The sequence below is a fragment of the Crocuta crocuta genome, unplaced genomic scaffold (genome assembly GCF_008692635.1).
Source record: "Crocuta crocuta isolate KB4526 unplaced genomic scaffold, BGI_CrCroc_1.0 scaffold59, whole genome shotgun sequence".
NCBI classification, from domain to species: Eukaryota; Metazoa; Chordata; class Mammalia; order Carnivora; family Hyaenidae; genus Crocuta; species Crocuta crocuta.
In genome coordinates this window covers 4,215,405-4,232,981 of record NW_027551578.1, presented here as the reverse complement: position 1 = coordinate 4,232,981, position 17,577 = coordinate 4,215,405, and the positions used below count along the sequence as shown (strand labels likewise).

Below are 17,577 nucleotides of genomic sequence, written 5' to 3'. Positions count from 1 at the left end.
GACAAGCCTTACAAAAGCTAGGCATTAGTGTTAACTCAAGTTACGAGCAGTTTTCATCAAACCTCAGATTGAACGAGAAGGTTCTCCTACCAAGTGGCAGTCATGACGATAAAAACCTCAAGTTACCTGTCCTGTTGTGCTTACATCTTGACCCAAACCATGAAATCTGCAAAAAAAAGGCCTGCATTCTCTGTTAGGCTCAGTTCCCGAATACTTTGGGACTCATTTAAAGGAAGCAGAGTGGCCAGTTTCTGCTGACGTCTGCGTTCGCAAAAGGCAGGGTGCTCACCTCCAGATGTCGCTTCCTTTAGAGAACAAGGAGGACTTGATGACTTCCGGGGCCATCCAAGCGTACGTGCCCGCCGCGCTCATTTTGGTAGTCCTCTGCCATTCTCTCGCTAACCCAAAATCAGTGATCTTCAACGTTTTATTGCAGATGTCATCATGCTCTATCTTCTCAAGCAGCAAAACTTAAAAAAAAAAAAAAGAATCAGAGTCAAAGGTGGAGTATTTTCATCCAATTTTCTTCTAATTTTCTGATCCCCAATGTTTCTTTGGTATTTAAGAGACAACCTTCACCGCAGTCGGAAGAGAAAGGAGAATGGGCTTGTATTTTATATCTGACCTTACTTCCATCACCTATGTCATAACCTTTACTGGGTCATTAGGGCCTGCAGGGACAAGCTGTTGTTTTTAATCCACAGGCACAAGACAGCTTAGCACTCTTTATGAATGTTTCCTTTTATGAGAAAGTAAATGATTTCTGGCGGCGAGAAATGTTTACTGAGGTATCACAGATAGCATCAGAAGTCTGTTCGAGGTGTCCCTGGGAAGAAAAGAATATACTGTTTTCTTCCTAGAAGTTAGGTCCTGAGCTACATGCAGAGCCTCTGTTACTGAATGTATTCAAGAACACAGCAAACAGATGACGTGTCTTCATAAATCATTACTACCAAACAGTATCTTGGAGTATATTTACAAAATGGGTATAGGTTTTTAACTAGAGATACTTGATAAGCTGGGATTGCTTTGAAGCTCACAATAGAATAAAAAGTAAAAGCTTTAGATAAACATTATGCAGGCGCTGCTTTTCCTAGTCCTCAGCCTCCTGACAATGTAACAGAATGCCCAGGGCAACTTCCAGGAGCTGAGCTCATGCGGAGTCAGTCCCTGAGCTCTCCTGTAACAGTAGCTAAAACAAACATGCTTCTCCGTCTCTCCCCACCTGCACCCGTCCACCCTGTCCTTTCAAGCACCTGGGGTTCTTCCCTCTCCCTGCCTGACTTCCCTCTGCCTATGACCACGCAGAACCGTTCCTGAGTTTTTCCATGTGGCTCTTAACGTAGCTACCTACCCGGCTTCCTCCTTCCCATCTGCTACAAAGGGAAGGGTTTACACCTACTATTCTTGCTAACTTAAAATCCTGCATTCTGCCACGTAGCTCCACGGGTCTTTTCCCACCGCACCCCCCACCTCCATTCTCTACTTCCGTCATAACTGGCCAGGATAAGGCATCTGCCAGCAGATTCATCTTCCTAAAGTGTTGCAGCATTCCTTTATTTATTTATTTAAAAAAATTTTTTTTAAATGTTTTATTTATTTTTGAGAGAGAGATACGAGACAGCATGAGCAGGGAGGGTAGGGTCAGAGAGAGAGGGAGACACAGAATCTGAAACAGGCTCCAGGCTCCCAGCTAGCTGTCAGCACAGAGCCCGACACGGGGCTTGAACCCACGACCCGTGAGATCATGACCTGAGCCGAAGTTGGACGCTTAACCAACTGAGCCACCCGGCGCCCCAGCATTCCTTTATTTTTAAACCTTCCACACACAAACTCCCAGGATAGGTAACAACGTGAAGGAAGCTGGAAAGCATCACAAGTGAAAGAAGGCCGACATGAAAGGTTACATGCTGTGATTCCATATGTATCCTGGAAAAGGGACAGAAGTCAGTGCCCGCCGAAGGCTGCCTGCATGGGCTTCACTGCAAAGCTCCACAAGAGAACTTTCTGGGGCCATGCAAATTCTCCATCTTGGTGGTGGGGGCGGTAGTTGTTACAGGATGATATATATTCGTCAAAACTCGTCAAACTGAACTCCTTCAGAGGGTAAATTTTACTGTATGTGAATTATAGGGTAGTAAACCCGCATTAAAAATACCAAAAGCAAAAACTCGCATGGTTCCGCACGGCTCACAGATAATGTCCACGCTCCAAATCGTGGGTCATCAGAGCCTCTACCTCTGCACAGCCACCTGCCTTTCAGACAACATCATCTTCCTCTATATGCGTTTCCTCCACTTAAACCCCTCATCCGGCCCAGTGCCCTCTTGGGAAGCCACCTTCCAAACACCCCTAAGGAAAGGGAATTACTCCCATCCCCTTACTCCCACGAACCTTGTGTTTCTATTACAACCCTTATAAAGCATAAGGTACTAGAAGTACTTGTTTTCACTGCCGACTTCTCCACTAGACTCAGCTCTGAGAGAGTGAGTGTGTGAGTTAGAGAGTGGAAGAGAGAAAGAGAGAGTGAGAGAGAGAAAAAGTTGGTGGGGAGAAGAGGAAGCTGAGGACAAAGAGGCTCGATTCACATTCATACTCATGTTATCTAAGCTGTGTCTCCGTCTTCATCAAGGCAGGTGCCTAATGCTTACAATGAACCAAAAATGCACATTGTTCCAGCTGCCCTTTGCACACGGCCCTCCCACCTAATAGAGGCAACAGCAAATTAATAAGACAGTTGCCTATAAGTGCTGAGTTTTCCTATACACCTTGCACACATTGATTATTTCATTCCCCAAGAGATGGGCCTTCATTATCAGAGGATGATGGGTACTGAAAAAAATAAAGCAACAGAATGAATCCACGTAAACAGCAATCCAAATTTCAGAGTCAATAGGGCCTTGTGTGTGTGTGGGGGGGGGTTGATACTCAGGTTTCAACTTGAAAACTAAAATGAAAATAGATCCATTTCATTGAGAATCAACTATCCAAACAAAATTGGGAAAACAGCGTAAAACATTCTTCTTTTTTGATTTACAGAACATGAGCATAAGGAGGCCCATTTCCCCAAACAGTTCTAAGAACAATGAACATTTACCAGGTACGTTCTTTTCGTCTGATGCTTCGAGGGCATTTTAATCATAAAGCCCACACAGTGCAACAGGTTTATACTATTTATTATCTGAACTTTACAGATAAGGAGGCGGAGACACAAGTGTTGGGTAATCTGTCATGTGGCTATGGAGCAGTGAAGCTCTAGCACTCTGACCCAGAGAAATACACTCCTAACTACTGTCTGCATTGCTCAGATGACAGCTTTCATCAATTTTTCACAAGAGCTTCCTTTATCCAGTAGAAATCTCCCTCCATTCAGGTGACCATTCTTTTCTTTCTGATTTCCTATCATTGGCTAATTTTCAACCGATCTCAGCGGAGGCAATCTGGCCTCGTGAGGAAGAGCGTGCATGCTCTCTGGGACCAGACTGCTTGCTTTGGATTCTGTGCTTCTGTCCCTTTGCCTGGGTCATGGGAGCTGGGACAGCAGGTGATTTGGGGGAAACAAGGGAAATGTAGAAAATTCAGTTCCTAGGATTAAGTAGCTTTGTACATAAGTTAGGGCCATAAGTGTTAGGTGAAAAGATAATGGACAGAGCAACGTAATATGTGGATAATGAATGATCGGAAAGATAAAACGGTCATTATTTTGTAGGATGCTCTAGAAGGTTTTCCTTAGGAAGCTGGACCTTGAGAATAGATGCAGTGTAGATGGACAGAAGGTTGTAATAAGCAAGCAATGAAAACGTCAAATGCTTAGAACGCTGGAACACAACATTTTGTAAAGATCACTCACACACACACACACACACACACACACACACACACCCTTTATCAATGGGTTTGAAAGTGTTTTCAGTAAGTTTTTCAAAATCATCTTCATGGGCTTCAGGGAATCTCTTTTTCAAGACTTGAAATTTCACTTGGCAGTGGATTCACCTTTTGTCTGGATATGGTCAAACGTTTACAAAATGAAACAGTCATAAAGTCAAAGAGTTCATGCAACTGGAGAGAGCCAACACTGGATTTATTTTTTAAAGGGTTTTTATTTTTGAGAGAGAGGGGGTGAGAGGCGGAGAGAGAAAGAGAGAGAGGGCATGTGTGCACAGGAAGGGGGGAGAGGCAGAATGGGCGGGGACAGAGGATCCCAGGCAGGCTCTGTGCTGATAGCAGTGAGCCCAAAGCTAGGCTCTAACTCAGGAACTGTGAGACCATGATCAGAGCCAAAGCTGGACACTCAACCGACTGAGCCCCTCAGGTGTTCCCAACACTAGATTTAAGCACGAAGAGGTATCTGAGTGGGGGACTTGCATAACCTGTCAATACTGAATAAATATTGCTGTGCTATAGCATTTCTTTCCCCAATTGACCTTCTAACTATGAGATTTAGAGAGCAAGGACCCCTTGTTCTATTTTTGTATCAATTAGATAGATGATGGAGAGCTTTAAGGTGGTTTACATGTCTGCCCTTGGTTTTACAGGTGGTGTAAGACACAAGACCAAAATTCTACCATTTTCCCTACTTTTAAATTCAATGGCGTACTATACAGTGAAGGATGGAGAAGGGTAGGGAAGAGACTCACTTTTGTTTAGAATAGCCTCTGATTCCTTCTATCCTTCTACACTGCATCTATTCTCAAGGTCCAGCTTCCTGAGGAAAACCTTCTAGAGCATCCTACAAATAATGACCGTTTCATCTTTCCGATCATTCATCATCCACATATTACGTTGCTCTGTCCATTATCTTTTCACTTAACACTTATGGCCCTAACTTATGTACAAAGCTACTTAATCCTAGGAACTGAATTTTCTATATTTCCCTTGTTTCCCCCAATATTACCTAGCAAAGTACCCTCTACACTGAATGCTCAATGGACTAGTTGATCCTAATGATAACTATCACCAGTTCTAACAGTAAGACTACTGTCTACCATTTACAGAACCTCTTCTATGTATAGTCATTTTCACCCATTTAATATCTCCATTCATCTCCACACTATTCTATGAAGTGGGAATCACAATCCCTGGTATACAGTCTAGAAACGTGACCCAAGAGCATGCATCTACACACAGAGCCAGATCTCGGGTTCTGTCTGGGCTACTTCCCCAGTCTTCCGCAGTACTGAGGAAGCTACAGGTTGTAAGAAGGGGCCAAACAACCGGAAATGTTATTCTGTAGACTCTTAAGAGATTGATTTTTGAATTCTTCTTCCTCCCACCTCAGGTCAGGGCATATTTACTTCTCAGTCCTTATTCCTCACGAATATCAAGAAAAATAAATATCTAATCCCTGAAAACTCTAAATACTTAAACCACAGAAACAAACAAAAAACCAAGTGAACCAGCTACTTCATCAGCAGGATTACATTTTTCCACTTATACTACTACTAATTTCACTTTTAAACAATGGTTGTCCTTACCACTAAAAAACCCCAAATTAATGTCAAAATGGCTTGCAGTTCTAGAAAACACGGTCTCCTGAGCCATTTTCACATGTGTCTTCACTTTTTTTATAAACATCCGCCTGGGAAGGTGCAAGGGAGCACTGATGAAAACGGGCATAAAGATGCTTGTACCTCCAGAGGCCCCAGGAAGGCCTGGCAATGCTTGAAAAGCAAATAAAGGCCAAGAATGCTTGAGACTAACTGAAAACAGAACAGTGAGAACTAAAAACAAAATAAATAGGGGCGCCTGGGTGGCTCCGTCAGGTAAGCGGCTGACTTCCGCTCAGGACATGATCTTGCAGTTGGTGGGTTCCAGCCCCATGTTGGGCTCTGTGCTGACAGCTCAGAACCTGGAGCCTGCTCTGGATTCTGTGTCTCCCTCTCTCTCTGCCCCTCCCTTGCTCACACTCTGTCTCTCCCTCTCTCTCTCAAAAATAAATAAAATTTTAAAAAATGAAATAGTTAAAGCTGATGGCTTTCTAAAGAAATGTCAGGGCAGAAGGTGCTCTGAGCAGCCTCCAAAGTGACGGTTTGGGGGCCCCCCCCCCAGGCCCAGTCCAAAGTCTCCAAGGAGATAAATGCCTCCACACTTGGAACAGAAAACAAGTTAAAATAACATTCTGAATGTCAAACGTTTAGAGTTCCATGAAAGGCCCATTGTTTTGGGTTCTATTTCAGAGGTGTTCAGCAGAATTCCTGAAATTCCTTATCTTTTGGGCAAAGTGACCGAAACCAAAAATAGCCAGTGTTCCGACAGGTAGACTCGGGCACCTGGCCAGGTTTCAGCCTGAGGCCTCAAGGTCAGTGGCCAGTTTCCGCTTCCTGCCATTGACTGGGAAGGGCTGGAGCACACCAGCCAGCCACCAGGAGTGAGAATGTACAGACCAGGCGAATACACATTTTTGGCCCCAGAAATGGTAAATTCTTGTTAGTAACCTAGCGACGAGTATTTGAGCCCCCTTTTGTGAGACTTGAGTGAAGATTTTTGACCCTTGTTAGCCCTGTTCTTGAACAATCAGCCTTTACAACTTTGTACTTAGTCTACTTATTCAACCATGAGGCACTTGATTTTTCCGGCTCCTTTGAAGTTTCACATTGCTATGTTCAGAATTATCGCATATAATGTGTATTTTTTTTAAAGCAATTACACTGTATCCATTCTCTTTTCTCAACATTTACGGGATTGCTGCGTCCAAATTCCATTTGAGCCAAATGGGGTAGTTTCGATTAATGGTTAACTAGAAATATAGAATCAAAACAAAAGTCCTAAGAAAGAAGGCAGGTTGAGAGAAGCAAAATGTGAAAGAATACAGTATTAACAAACATTACTTCTCTCCACCTAAGGAAGGTGACTCCGAGAATTTCAAGTCCGAAAACAACCATCTATAGGGATTAAGTGATAACTTTCTACCAAGTAGCAGCCCATTTGCACACATTTCTTTCCATCTCTTCCCCCACTGGCAGCATGTTGCCTCCCCCAACATACATACCACGCAGTCACTCATAGATCTGTGGAGGCAAATCTAAAATTCCCCCCTGGCCTTCAAGCTCCCTCTGGACCTCATTTGAAATGACCTTTCCAGTTCCGCTGGTGCCCTCCAAAATGAACCCTGCGTCCTAACAATTCTGGGCATTACCGGCCACCTCTGAAAAACACAACACTGCATCTTGGCACCTGCGGTATAGGACGCTTTCCCCTCCTCCCCTCTCTCCATAAAATCACACGGGGTGGGCACCTCACTTTTGGCATAAGCATCAGGGCACCAGCGCTGCTTCCCCTGGGACACCACTTCCAAGTCTATAACCCTTTTGGAATCTCCAATTCCCCTCCTTCTCTCTAAAAAAAAATAAATAAATAAGAACAACGTTCTCACTCTTCTCCTATTCCGATAGTACAGGAGTCAGTAAATAACATCGCCCTTTGGGCGCCTTCCTCCAAGGCCTCAGCTAAAAGTTTCCACTTTCTAATGCTGCTTCCGTGACACTTAAATAATGTCTTCTATCTGTCCCTCTCCTCTCTCTGATGATTTTGTAAGCGACCGAGGGTAGAATTTGCATCTGAGTCTACCTTATTTATTTATTTACTTCTGCTGCAGAGCAACTGGCATTTTTACATGCTCAGTAGATATTTGTTCAATGAATGGGAACATAAATAGTATAAGGGGGAAAAATGAGTGTGAGGAAGGCGAACTGTTAGAAGCTTTCTCATGTGAGGTCAGCGGCTGCTGCGGAGAACCAAGTCAATTTCCACACTCCCAAAACAGTATTAGGAAACGAAGACTGTTCTGCAGAGAATTACAACAGGGTGGTTATTTTGAATTCCTCTCCGTCCGCAGCATCTGACACAGTAGCTCATCCTCCCTGGAAACACCTTCTTCGCTGACCTCCGGGGCATCCCCTGCTCCCTGGGGCTCCCTTTCTCTGCCAGCTGCTCCTTTTTCTGGTTCCTCCTTATCTCCCTGATCTCTAATTACTGCAGACCTCCAGGACTAGGGTCTTGGATCTCTGACCCTTCTATCTACTCACACCCCAGATAATTTCAGCCCCCCCTCAGGGCTTTACATACCAGCTCGATGTGGATGACTCCCAAATGTTTACCTCTGCCCTGGATTCCCTTCCATCCGTCCTCAAAGCTGCTGCCAGCGAGATCCTGTTTCAAAGCAAGTCATACCCCAGTTCTCAGTTCAAAATTCTCCAGTGTCATAGTAAAGTCAGAGGTCTTGCAAGGCCGACAAGTCCCTGTCCCCACCCCCTCACGTCCTACTATTCAGCTCCGGTCCCCTCCTGCCACACTGGCCTCCTGCTTCGGGGATTTTGCAGGCTCTGTTCCTGCTGTGAAAGTTTTCTTTTCCAGACGGCCTGTTCCCTCACTTCTTCAGGTTTTCCTGATAAACCACCTTGGCTGGAAGGCCTTCCTTACCCATTCAACCTAAAACTTCACCTGCTCACCTCAACAGATGCGCCCTCTTCACACTAAGGTTTACCAATTCTCCCACATGCCACATCTTTCATGATTTAGCACTTTTTTTTCAAAACTTTTTAATGTTTTATTTATTTCTGAGAGAGACAGCTTGAGCAGGGGAGGGTCAGAGAGAGAGGGAGACACAGAATCTGAAGCAGGATCCAGGCTGTGAGCTAGCTGTCAGCACAGAGCCCGATGCAGGGCTTGAACCCACAAACCGTGAGATCATGACCTGAGCCCAAGTCGGATGCCCAACCAACTGAGCCACCCAGGCGCTCCATGATTTAGCATTTAACATCTGTGTTGTTTAATGCATTGGACGTTCTAGGAGCAGAGGAATGCGTTCCTGCTTTGCTCACTACTGAACACCAAGAGCCTCTCAGAGAGCTCCTGGCACAGAGTACATAATCAATAAATGACTGCTGCATACATGAATGCGTTAGCTGACCAAACGCAAGAAGATGGACCTCTAGAAAGAAAACGCAGACATGGCCAGCTAAAATAAAGTTTCACATTGCTCTTGCGCCCGATCCAAAAGCTGCCGTACAAACCTTTGCCTGGACACATACAATAATTCGGTCTTAATGAGAAAACTTCTTACATTTCATCATGTGTTTGAAAACCTAGATTCAATATTTGTGTCACCTTAGTCGTTTCAGAAGGTCAGTGACAAAGCAAACAGAAGGAAGGATTCTTCCACTAGATGCTACGCTAACGTGTTAGGGAACGGAAAGCCACAGAGCTGATTTTACTGGATTCAACATTTGCAGGAAAGCAGAAACTGAATACACTCCTTCAAGTCACCTTGTGCCAGTAATAACTCAAACATTCCTACCTGCGATCAAGACTCTCCCCCAGATGGCACGTGATTTGGTCTTTTTCCAATAGCTTAGAGCACGGGGACTAGTAATGAAACCTGGTGGCGAAATGGTTACAATAGCAACATAGTTCTTTGTGCCTCCTCCTTGACCCTCAGCTTATCAACCCAAGTTACAAGCCGACCTGTCGCAGCAGGCAGATGGAAGTGCCTATACAGAGGACAATGCTCCAGCCTGTGTCCTCAGAGTGCTGGCTCGTCCCAATCAAGCGATAGCCAAATCAAAAAACCTCTCCCCCTAACCAAACTGAATAAATATATGATTTCACGGTACTATCTACTGCAGCATGACTAACAATGATGTTAAGGTTGAAGAAAACTTTTAGGCGTCAAGGAGTTCACACGGAAAAACTTCAGGAAACATTTAAAGCACTCAAAGTATTTCTAGGTAACATCTAAAAATGAGCATCCTCACCAGCTTACACTCAGATTGTGTCTTACAGTTTCTCAAACACCTTGATGTATACCAGGAGTCAGCAAACCACGCCCCATGGGCCAAGTCCAGCACAATGTCTACTTTGTAAATAAAGTTTTATTGGAACACAGCCTCACTCATTTGTTTACATACTGTCTATGGATGCTTTCGGCTACAACAGCAGAGCTGACCACCGGCAACAGAGACCTTAAATATTTACTGTCTGGAACTTCACGGGAAAAGTGTGCCGACATCAGGAGTACATTCTCTCCCTTCACCCTCACATCACCCTATTCAGGAAGCAGTGCCTGTGAGCCCACAGCTGGTGAACTGTGGAGTCAGAGTGCACACCTCAGTCACCCAATGTCAAAGGGACAAATGCTTAGAAATATTCCTTTCCCCAGAGCCACAAGCCCAGAACAAGCTACCTATACTCTCACTCTGGTGCCTTCTATGACCAACCATCCCATTGCCTCACACAGTGAACTGGATTTGAGATGCCGTCTGTATTCATGGAAGAATGTATAGATCAACCCAGAAAACCATTAAGAAGGAACCCACAGATCTGGCTCGTGGAACAATTTCCAAACCTGGCTCTGCATTTATATCACCCGGAAGCTTTTTAAAAAACATACTGCTGCCTCAAAAGCCCGGATGGATTGAGTGAATAGAATTAAATTTGTGTCAAAGCAAGTTAGTAAAAACATTAATGGTAGGAGAGTGTGTAAGTGCTCGCTGAGAGTTCCTTTAATTGTGTATTCTAAGATTTTTGAAATAAAATGGTAGAAAAAAATTCATTGCTTGTTGCCAACCACTGTCAACGAAATCAGAACATCCAAAAATAAGACAAGGGATTTCACTCTTTAAAAGCTTGTGAGGACCTTCTGATACCACATTTGGTGTAAGAACAGCTGCTCCAGAGTGTATCCTTTACCAACACAACTCATCATCTGGCCTAGGGGGTCTCAAAGTATGGTCCAGGGACCCCTGGGCATCCCTGAGGTGGCAACAGATTAAATGCAGAAGCAGATGTGAACATCCATTTGTCTTCTATTAAGTCTGTCATTGAAGTGAGCTTCAAAAGCGTAAAGCAATGTCACTCTTTTTTCTCAATTTGCCTTGGAAAATAAGAGTGTTTTTTTCCTCTCTCCATTAAGAATGCTATGTTAACATGTAATGGCTCTGCTATTGTTCTATTATTAAATGTTTTTAAGTTTATCATGTCAGGCTTCTAACTTGGTAAGTATCAGTAGCTATAGCCCACGTAAACAACAGCTCTTTGGGGTCCTGATAATAAATATTTGGGAACTGTTCATCCAGGGAGTAGATGGAGAAGATAAATCCTCAGGTTCTGGGATTAGAGGCTCTGGATTCAACTCTCTGACAAACCAAGGGACCTTGATAAAGGCAAGTAAACCCTGGCTTCAGTTTCTTCATCTGTATAATGGGGATAGGCAGAAGGCTGCTGTGAGGGAGGCATCAATGAGATTCAAGTTTGGGCAGTACCCAGTACTTTGGAAGCATTAGATGTGGGTGCGTCGCTGTTCCTGTTACGGCCATTGCTTAGTTAAAGCACGTAAGGCGAAGCAGCAGTTGAGAGAGATGAATTTGTAAAAATAACTAAATGCACACTGCTTGGAGGTCAACTGTACAAATCTGTTTCAGGCTCCCAAATAAAACCAGCACAGTTCTGCCTGCCCATCTAAAAATCCTTGCTCTCCCCCCAACCCCACCTCCAGCTACCTGACACACCCCACTGAGATGTTTCACCTGTTGGGAGCTCCTCAGGGCCAGGGAGGGTTTGGGGACAGTCACTCTGACACTTGGCATGCACATCACCAGCCTGGAATGGTAAATCTGGTCACTATTTCCCAACTCTAGTGAATCAGAGAGAGAAAATGCTCTCAACGAACTCACCAAATAAACAGTGATTATAAAAACTAGGCTCTGGTCATAAATGATAAACAATTTACGTCAAACCGATGTGTAAGTATTTTAATTTTTACTGCCCTACTGATAATCTAGGATAGGACAGTCATAAACCAAATTATCCCAGGCTTGAGTTTCTTTTTTCCATACGGATGTTAATCTTTCAGCAGACCAGACCACATTCTTCCTTAAAACCTTGAATAGCTGGCTCTTGTTAGTCTATATATGCTAGTATGGCCTTCAAGACACCCACTCACCACCGTCCACATGCTTAACGCCTGTTTCTTTCCCACAAAACCCCTTCACTGCCCTTCATTCTAGCTGCACCTGACTACCCTTGGTTCCCTAAAAAAAACCTACGTTTTCATGTCAGTTTTTCCCCAAATGCCTTTGATGGGTCAAAGAAACGTCAAACAGATTCCATGCCCCCCCCCCCCCCCCCGCCCCCCCCGGGCTCTGTCAGCATCCAAGAGAGGAATTCAGTAGGCTGTATCAGAAATCAAGAAATTCAGGCTCAGTGAGGTTATTCAACTTGCCCAAGGTCACGCAGCTTGTAAATGACAACACTGATAATCGAACCCTGGTCTGACAGACATGGAAGCCAATGCTGCCACCAGTAGCTACGCTGTCCTGGAGAAGTTCAACTCTTGCGTGCAAGCAGGGCTTTCAGACACCTTCTGAAATGAGTGGTGTGGTCTTCCCCTCTCTTCTTCCCTTTACTGTGCTTTGATCCACTTGACAATGACTACAAGCATGATCCAATCAGATGTGTCTGGTGGAGTCAGTCTGCATGATCCTGAACCAAATAACTGACCACTCCGCCCCCCACCACCTTATAGCTATAAAAATATGAGTGCTGGCCTAGTTATTTGTAATACGCAAGTCTGAAAATGGTAGGGGAAGATGTGGGGACCCTTCGTCATTGCTGTTCTTCTAAAATATATCCTTTATTATCTTTGTTTGTTTGTTTGTTTCAGGATCAGATTAGCCCTTGCCACCTTCGAGGTATCTGTACTCATCTCCCTGCGCCCCTTGGAGTCGAAGGAGGCTGTGGCATGAAGCTACACGTCTGGAGTAAAAGAACAGATGAGAGAAGGAAGAAGATGCAGGTCTTTTAACTGATAATAGCGTAATTAATAGCTCCTTCAAATCACTCTGATGAGCTATTTAAGCACCTTATTTGGAGATTACAGTTCCTATAATTTTCTCAAATGGTTCCTTTATTTACACTGTACTAATGAGAAAAACTAAAAAAAAAATTAGATTCCTTTTGTAGTTTGTTTTAGTGAGAGCTCTAAATTGCATTTGATCATAAATAGAACTCTATTTATTGATTGTAAATGCCATTGTAGATAATAATATATATATAATAATTATTCCCCAAAAGGCTAAAAAAAAGTCAGAATAAAAAGATGCTTAATCGCTGAAATGAGAAGTATAAAAGTAAGTAGCTGCCAAAAATCTGTGGCTCTGTTTCTCATGGGATGTTGATTTTCTGCTAAAAGCACTACCACCATCACAACGCAGTAAGCAGTATTAAAAAACAAGCAAACAAACAAAAATTATGCCACAAGAAATCTTTTTTCAATCCCGAATCATGCCAGAATGACATGACACTGACTCAATTCTACTAATTCAAACCATCCTCAGTAATTTGCATTTTGGACCAGTTTATCTTCACACCTCCTTTGGTAACTTCCCTGAAAACCACTTCCACCGCTGCCACCACCTTGGGTGACATCAATGCCCTCTTTGGCCGGAGCAACCTCAACAGCCTCTGCGTAGGCCAATTTCAAGTCCATTCTCCACAGCAGCCAGAGTCATCTGGTAAATGCACAATCAGATCCCACCACTCCTCTGCACAGATTGATTCCAGGCTCCAGACAGACAGCGCAGGGAGTGGACTCCCCCCACCCCGCCCCCGCAAACGGGTCATGGCCACAAGCCCCGCCATGCCTACCTCTACTCCACCCTCTGCCTCAGCCTCCCCGTCTTCCCTCCCCTCCCTGGGAAGCGAGCTCATTTCTGCTTCATTCTCCCTTTGCCCTTTGCTCGACTCATGCCCCCTCCTCACCCACGTCTCTGTGTCACTCCTCAGAGTGGCACCTCTTGACCACCCCTGATCGACCAACACCCTCACCCTCGGCCCCATCACTATCTGCAACCACCATGCTTAATTCTCCTGACCGCACTCACTCACATTTGCCATTGCAAAGCTACCATCTACCTTTCTTACTAGACCACGTCCTATGCCAGCAGGGATATTGCCATCTGGTTTGCCGCTGTGTCCCTAGGGCCCAGTAGTGACTGGGGGGTGGGGTGGGGGAGGGCTCAAGGTTTATTGAATAAATGCACACGGTGATTTTTCTCTCTTCTCTGCAGGGGTGGAAAACTGGCCATGTTCGTAGGAACCCATGTTGCCCCATCCTGCTCTCTAATTGTTGCGTACAGGTATTTTCTACCTACTTTGCATCCCGGGAGTGACAGGTCCTAGCATATTTTACCAACAAAAATGATGCTTAAAATGTGTGAATTTGACTCAACATTCAATCTTTCACTGTGAGAAAAGGAACAAAGTAGTGTATTCTAGCACAACACAGCTATTATTTCAACATAAACACTGTCTCAAACATGATAAAACTTGAGAAGGCCAATGAGAAAACAGGAACGAAGAAATACCAAGAGCCATATCTTCCTATGACAAATTTAAACATTTGTTTTAAACAATAATTTCAACTAACTTAGCTCCAGGTAGTTATACACTGGCTCTTTGTAGGCTCCAGCATGAAGATAAAATCCGATATTGATTTCTTAAACCTAGTTTACATTATCATTAACTCACTACCACCATTAGCAAATAACCAATAAATTCAAACAAAACACACTGTGATAGAATTTCTGCTGGTCTCAAACGTCTGAACAAGAAGTTATGGCTTCAGGGGCAGCCGGGTGGCTCAGTCAGTTAGGCCTCTTGATTTCTTGGTTTTGGCTCAGGTCATGATCTCATGATTTGTGAGTTTGAGCCCTGCACTGGGCTCCACGCTGATAGTGCAGGGTCTGCTTAGGAATCTCTCTCTCTGCCCCTACCCTGCTTGTGCTCGTGCTCTCTCTCTCAAAATAAATAAACAAACTTTAACAAAAAAGAAGATACGGCATCCTAGATCACAAGAGAATTCCCAAAGTATCTGCATTTATTCATTGAATAAGTAAGGCCAGAGAGTGAGGATAAGGCAATGTGCCAGGCACTGTCATTTGCACATTTTAGGACCTACTAAAAATATTCATGTCATAGCAATTTGAAAACTGTAGCAATGGTCCCTACTGTAACAAGTAATTGGCTAGGCTAGTGACCAAGCCAATTATATCTTTTCCAAAGTACAACAATTTAAAGCAAAGACAACCTTGCCTCACCACTAAAGACATTAAAATGCTCCAGGAAGTTTGGCAGTTTATTCTGAGAGTGAAAATGCTTTCAGAAACTTAAGTTGCAGCATAAAATCACCTCCAAACGACACGTCTACCACCCGCACAGGAGTCTATGTGCCGCTGTTCCAGTCTCCTGCTGTCAATAAAAACCACTTAACAACGTTATTATTCCAGGGTCATGTTATTTCTTTTTTTTTTTTTCTACTTAATGGTATTAGCTTTCTGAAATATTTTAGTTCATTTAAAAAGGTTTGTGACTGGAACATGGATTATTCTCCCCGTCTAGGCTTTGACAAACACAAGCAAACGTACTCTGCCTTTGTGAACAGATTCGTAAAGACGGCAAGCGTTATCACCATCCAACAAGGCAGACTAAGCATAATGCAAAATAATAGTTACAGGCCCTTCTCCTTTTTTGATCTAAGGATCAACCTAACCCAAACTGTTTGCCTGTGTTGGTAATTGATGCCCTGTAACAGAATAAGTCTGTAGAATGGCAGGTTCCACGTGTATCATACTGTGGCAAATGTCCAGGCAGAGCAAGTAATGATGTTCTTTTCTGTCCTTAAAATACCCGGTTTTGCAAAAAAAATAACCAGCGGATAAGGGCTTGCAGGACATCACTGGGGAGAGAGTTTATGGAACCCATAGACCGTGCACACACACCTTGTTCTGTGGCAGCAGGTTACACACATCTTTCAACGAAAGCATATTCCTGGGGGTGCCTGGGTGGCTCAGTCCGTTGAGCATCTGACTTTGGCTCAGGTCATGATCTCACGGTTGGTGGGTTCAAGCCCCGCGTCAGGCTGTGTGCTGACAGCTCAGAGCCTGGAGTCTGCTTCAGATTCTTGTCTCTCTGACCCTCCCCTGCTCTCTCTCTCTCAGAAATAAATAAAACATTAAAAAAAAAAAAAGAAAGAAAGCATATTCCCGGAGATAAGCACCAACGGGTAGTGAACACCGTCAGCTTTGAAGCATTTACAAAAATAAGTACATGGAAAACTGTGCTGTGTCTTTACTGTAACAAAGTCCAAAAGGAAATGGTCCTAAAGTCCTCCATGCGACCTCTGTCCAAACTCAGAACACACACGACTGCTGTCGTTTTTCTATGCCAGATCCTGTTTGAGTTTGCTTTCGACACTGGAGTGGTTACAAACTAGATTGGAAGACTATAATTTATATCCGGGGTTAGCGGGAGTCCTAAAATAAAATCTCAAACAAAGTATCCACTGCTTGCATGTAGTTACCACTTAAACAGTCTGACTTCCATAATGAAAATGGGACATTAGTCATTTTCAAGTAAATTTCAGTGCCGAAGAATTCTAAATAGGAAAAAATACACACACATATAAATACATCATTGCTTCTTGTCACTCATTTTTTTCTGCAGACTTGGGGAAGGACAATGTTTCCGTTTGGGTTAGCGCCTGTCCCAGCAGGTTTAACCAGGTTGAAAGACACTGGGCTGTGGAGGCCAAGGCCAGGTCTGGCTGCATCTTTAATCTTTCATGCAATTTCATCCCATCCTAAGAATATGAAGTGATCTTCAATGTTGAAAAACCAAGTTTAAACAGCAATCCCATTCACTCTTTTATAAGGTGAAATTTCATAGGATTCGGATGGAGCTCATTTGTCAGTTCTCTATTTACAGCTAGAAAAATTCATCTTGATTGAGAAACAAGGTAAAGGACTCAGGCCAGGTCCTCAAGATTTCAGGTACGTGTGGAATGACAAGGGGCTTGCCTGTAGCCTAAATGCGCCTGATGGCACAAACTCGTGTTTATTTTCTGGAGACTTCATCAACATTCAAGCTACCAAACCAATGATAAAATTCCACTTCATGTGCGGAGATGTCTGGATGAAACTCTTCGGAAATTGTCAAAGGCCACGAGGCCATATTTAAAGTGATAAAGAGCGACGTCAATCCAGCACTTGTAAAGCTGAAGGCAAGGAGTTTGACGAAGCCCAGAAGGAGGGCCATGGGTTCCCCAGGTTAGGAGGCCCCGGTTTGCAGTTCCATAAAATGAGCCACTTACTGTACCTCAAAGCCAAACGGCACCGTGTGGTTTCCAGAAGATCTAGCTATTTAACAAGTGTTTAGTCAGCAAGCAAGACTGACCTGCCTTGTTTAAAAAGGTGCCCAAAAGCAACAAAGCAGAGTCAAGGTGAGTGTGTCACCTGCCCCAAAGCAAGTAACCAAGGTCTAGCGGGATCTCTGGGCCCTGGAAGGCCTGCTCAGGAGGTGCCCCTGGAGCAGGGAGGCTGACCCGCGCCTCGTTCCACCTGGTTCTGTGCCCGGGGTGGGGGTGGGGTGGGGCCGCCGGAGGCTGGCACCGCGGTGGGCCTCGCGGAGCAAGGCTGTGTCTCCCCCCCACCCCCGGCCCACTTACTGTTGCTGGACTTGAGGTCCCGGTGCAGGATGGACACGACGGCCTCCTCGTGCAGGTAGAGCATGCCCCGCGCGATCTGC

The 17,577-nt window shown here is 44.3% G+C and overlaps 1 protein-coding gene across 2 annotated transcripts in view; it reads right to left on the bottom strand.

Annotated features, from left to right (window-relative positions):
• MAP3K21 (mitogen-activated protein kinase kinase kinase 21) overlaps positions 1–17,571 on the bottom strand; it is a 51,374-nt gene extending 33,803 nt beyond the window's left edge. For both annotated transcript variants that reach the window (XM_077751680.1, XM_077751681.1), the window contains exons 1-2: positions 17,498–17,571; positions 290–470 (exon numbers count right to left, since the gene is read on the bottom strand). In XM_077751680.1, coding sequence (XP_077607806.1) covers positions 290–470; positions 17,498–17,561 — 245 coding nt within the window. In that variant the 5' untranslated portion in view covers positions 17,562–17,571. The remainder of the gene's footprint in view (positions 1–289; positions 471–17,497) is intronic.
• Between the last annotated feature and the right edge of the window lie 6 nt (positions 17,572–17,577).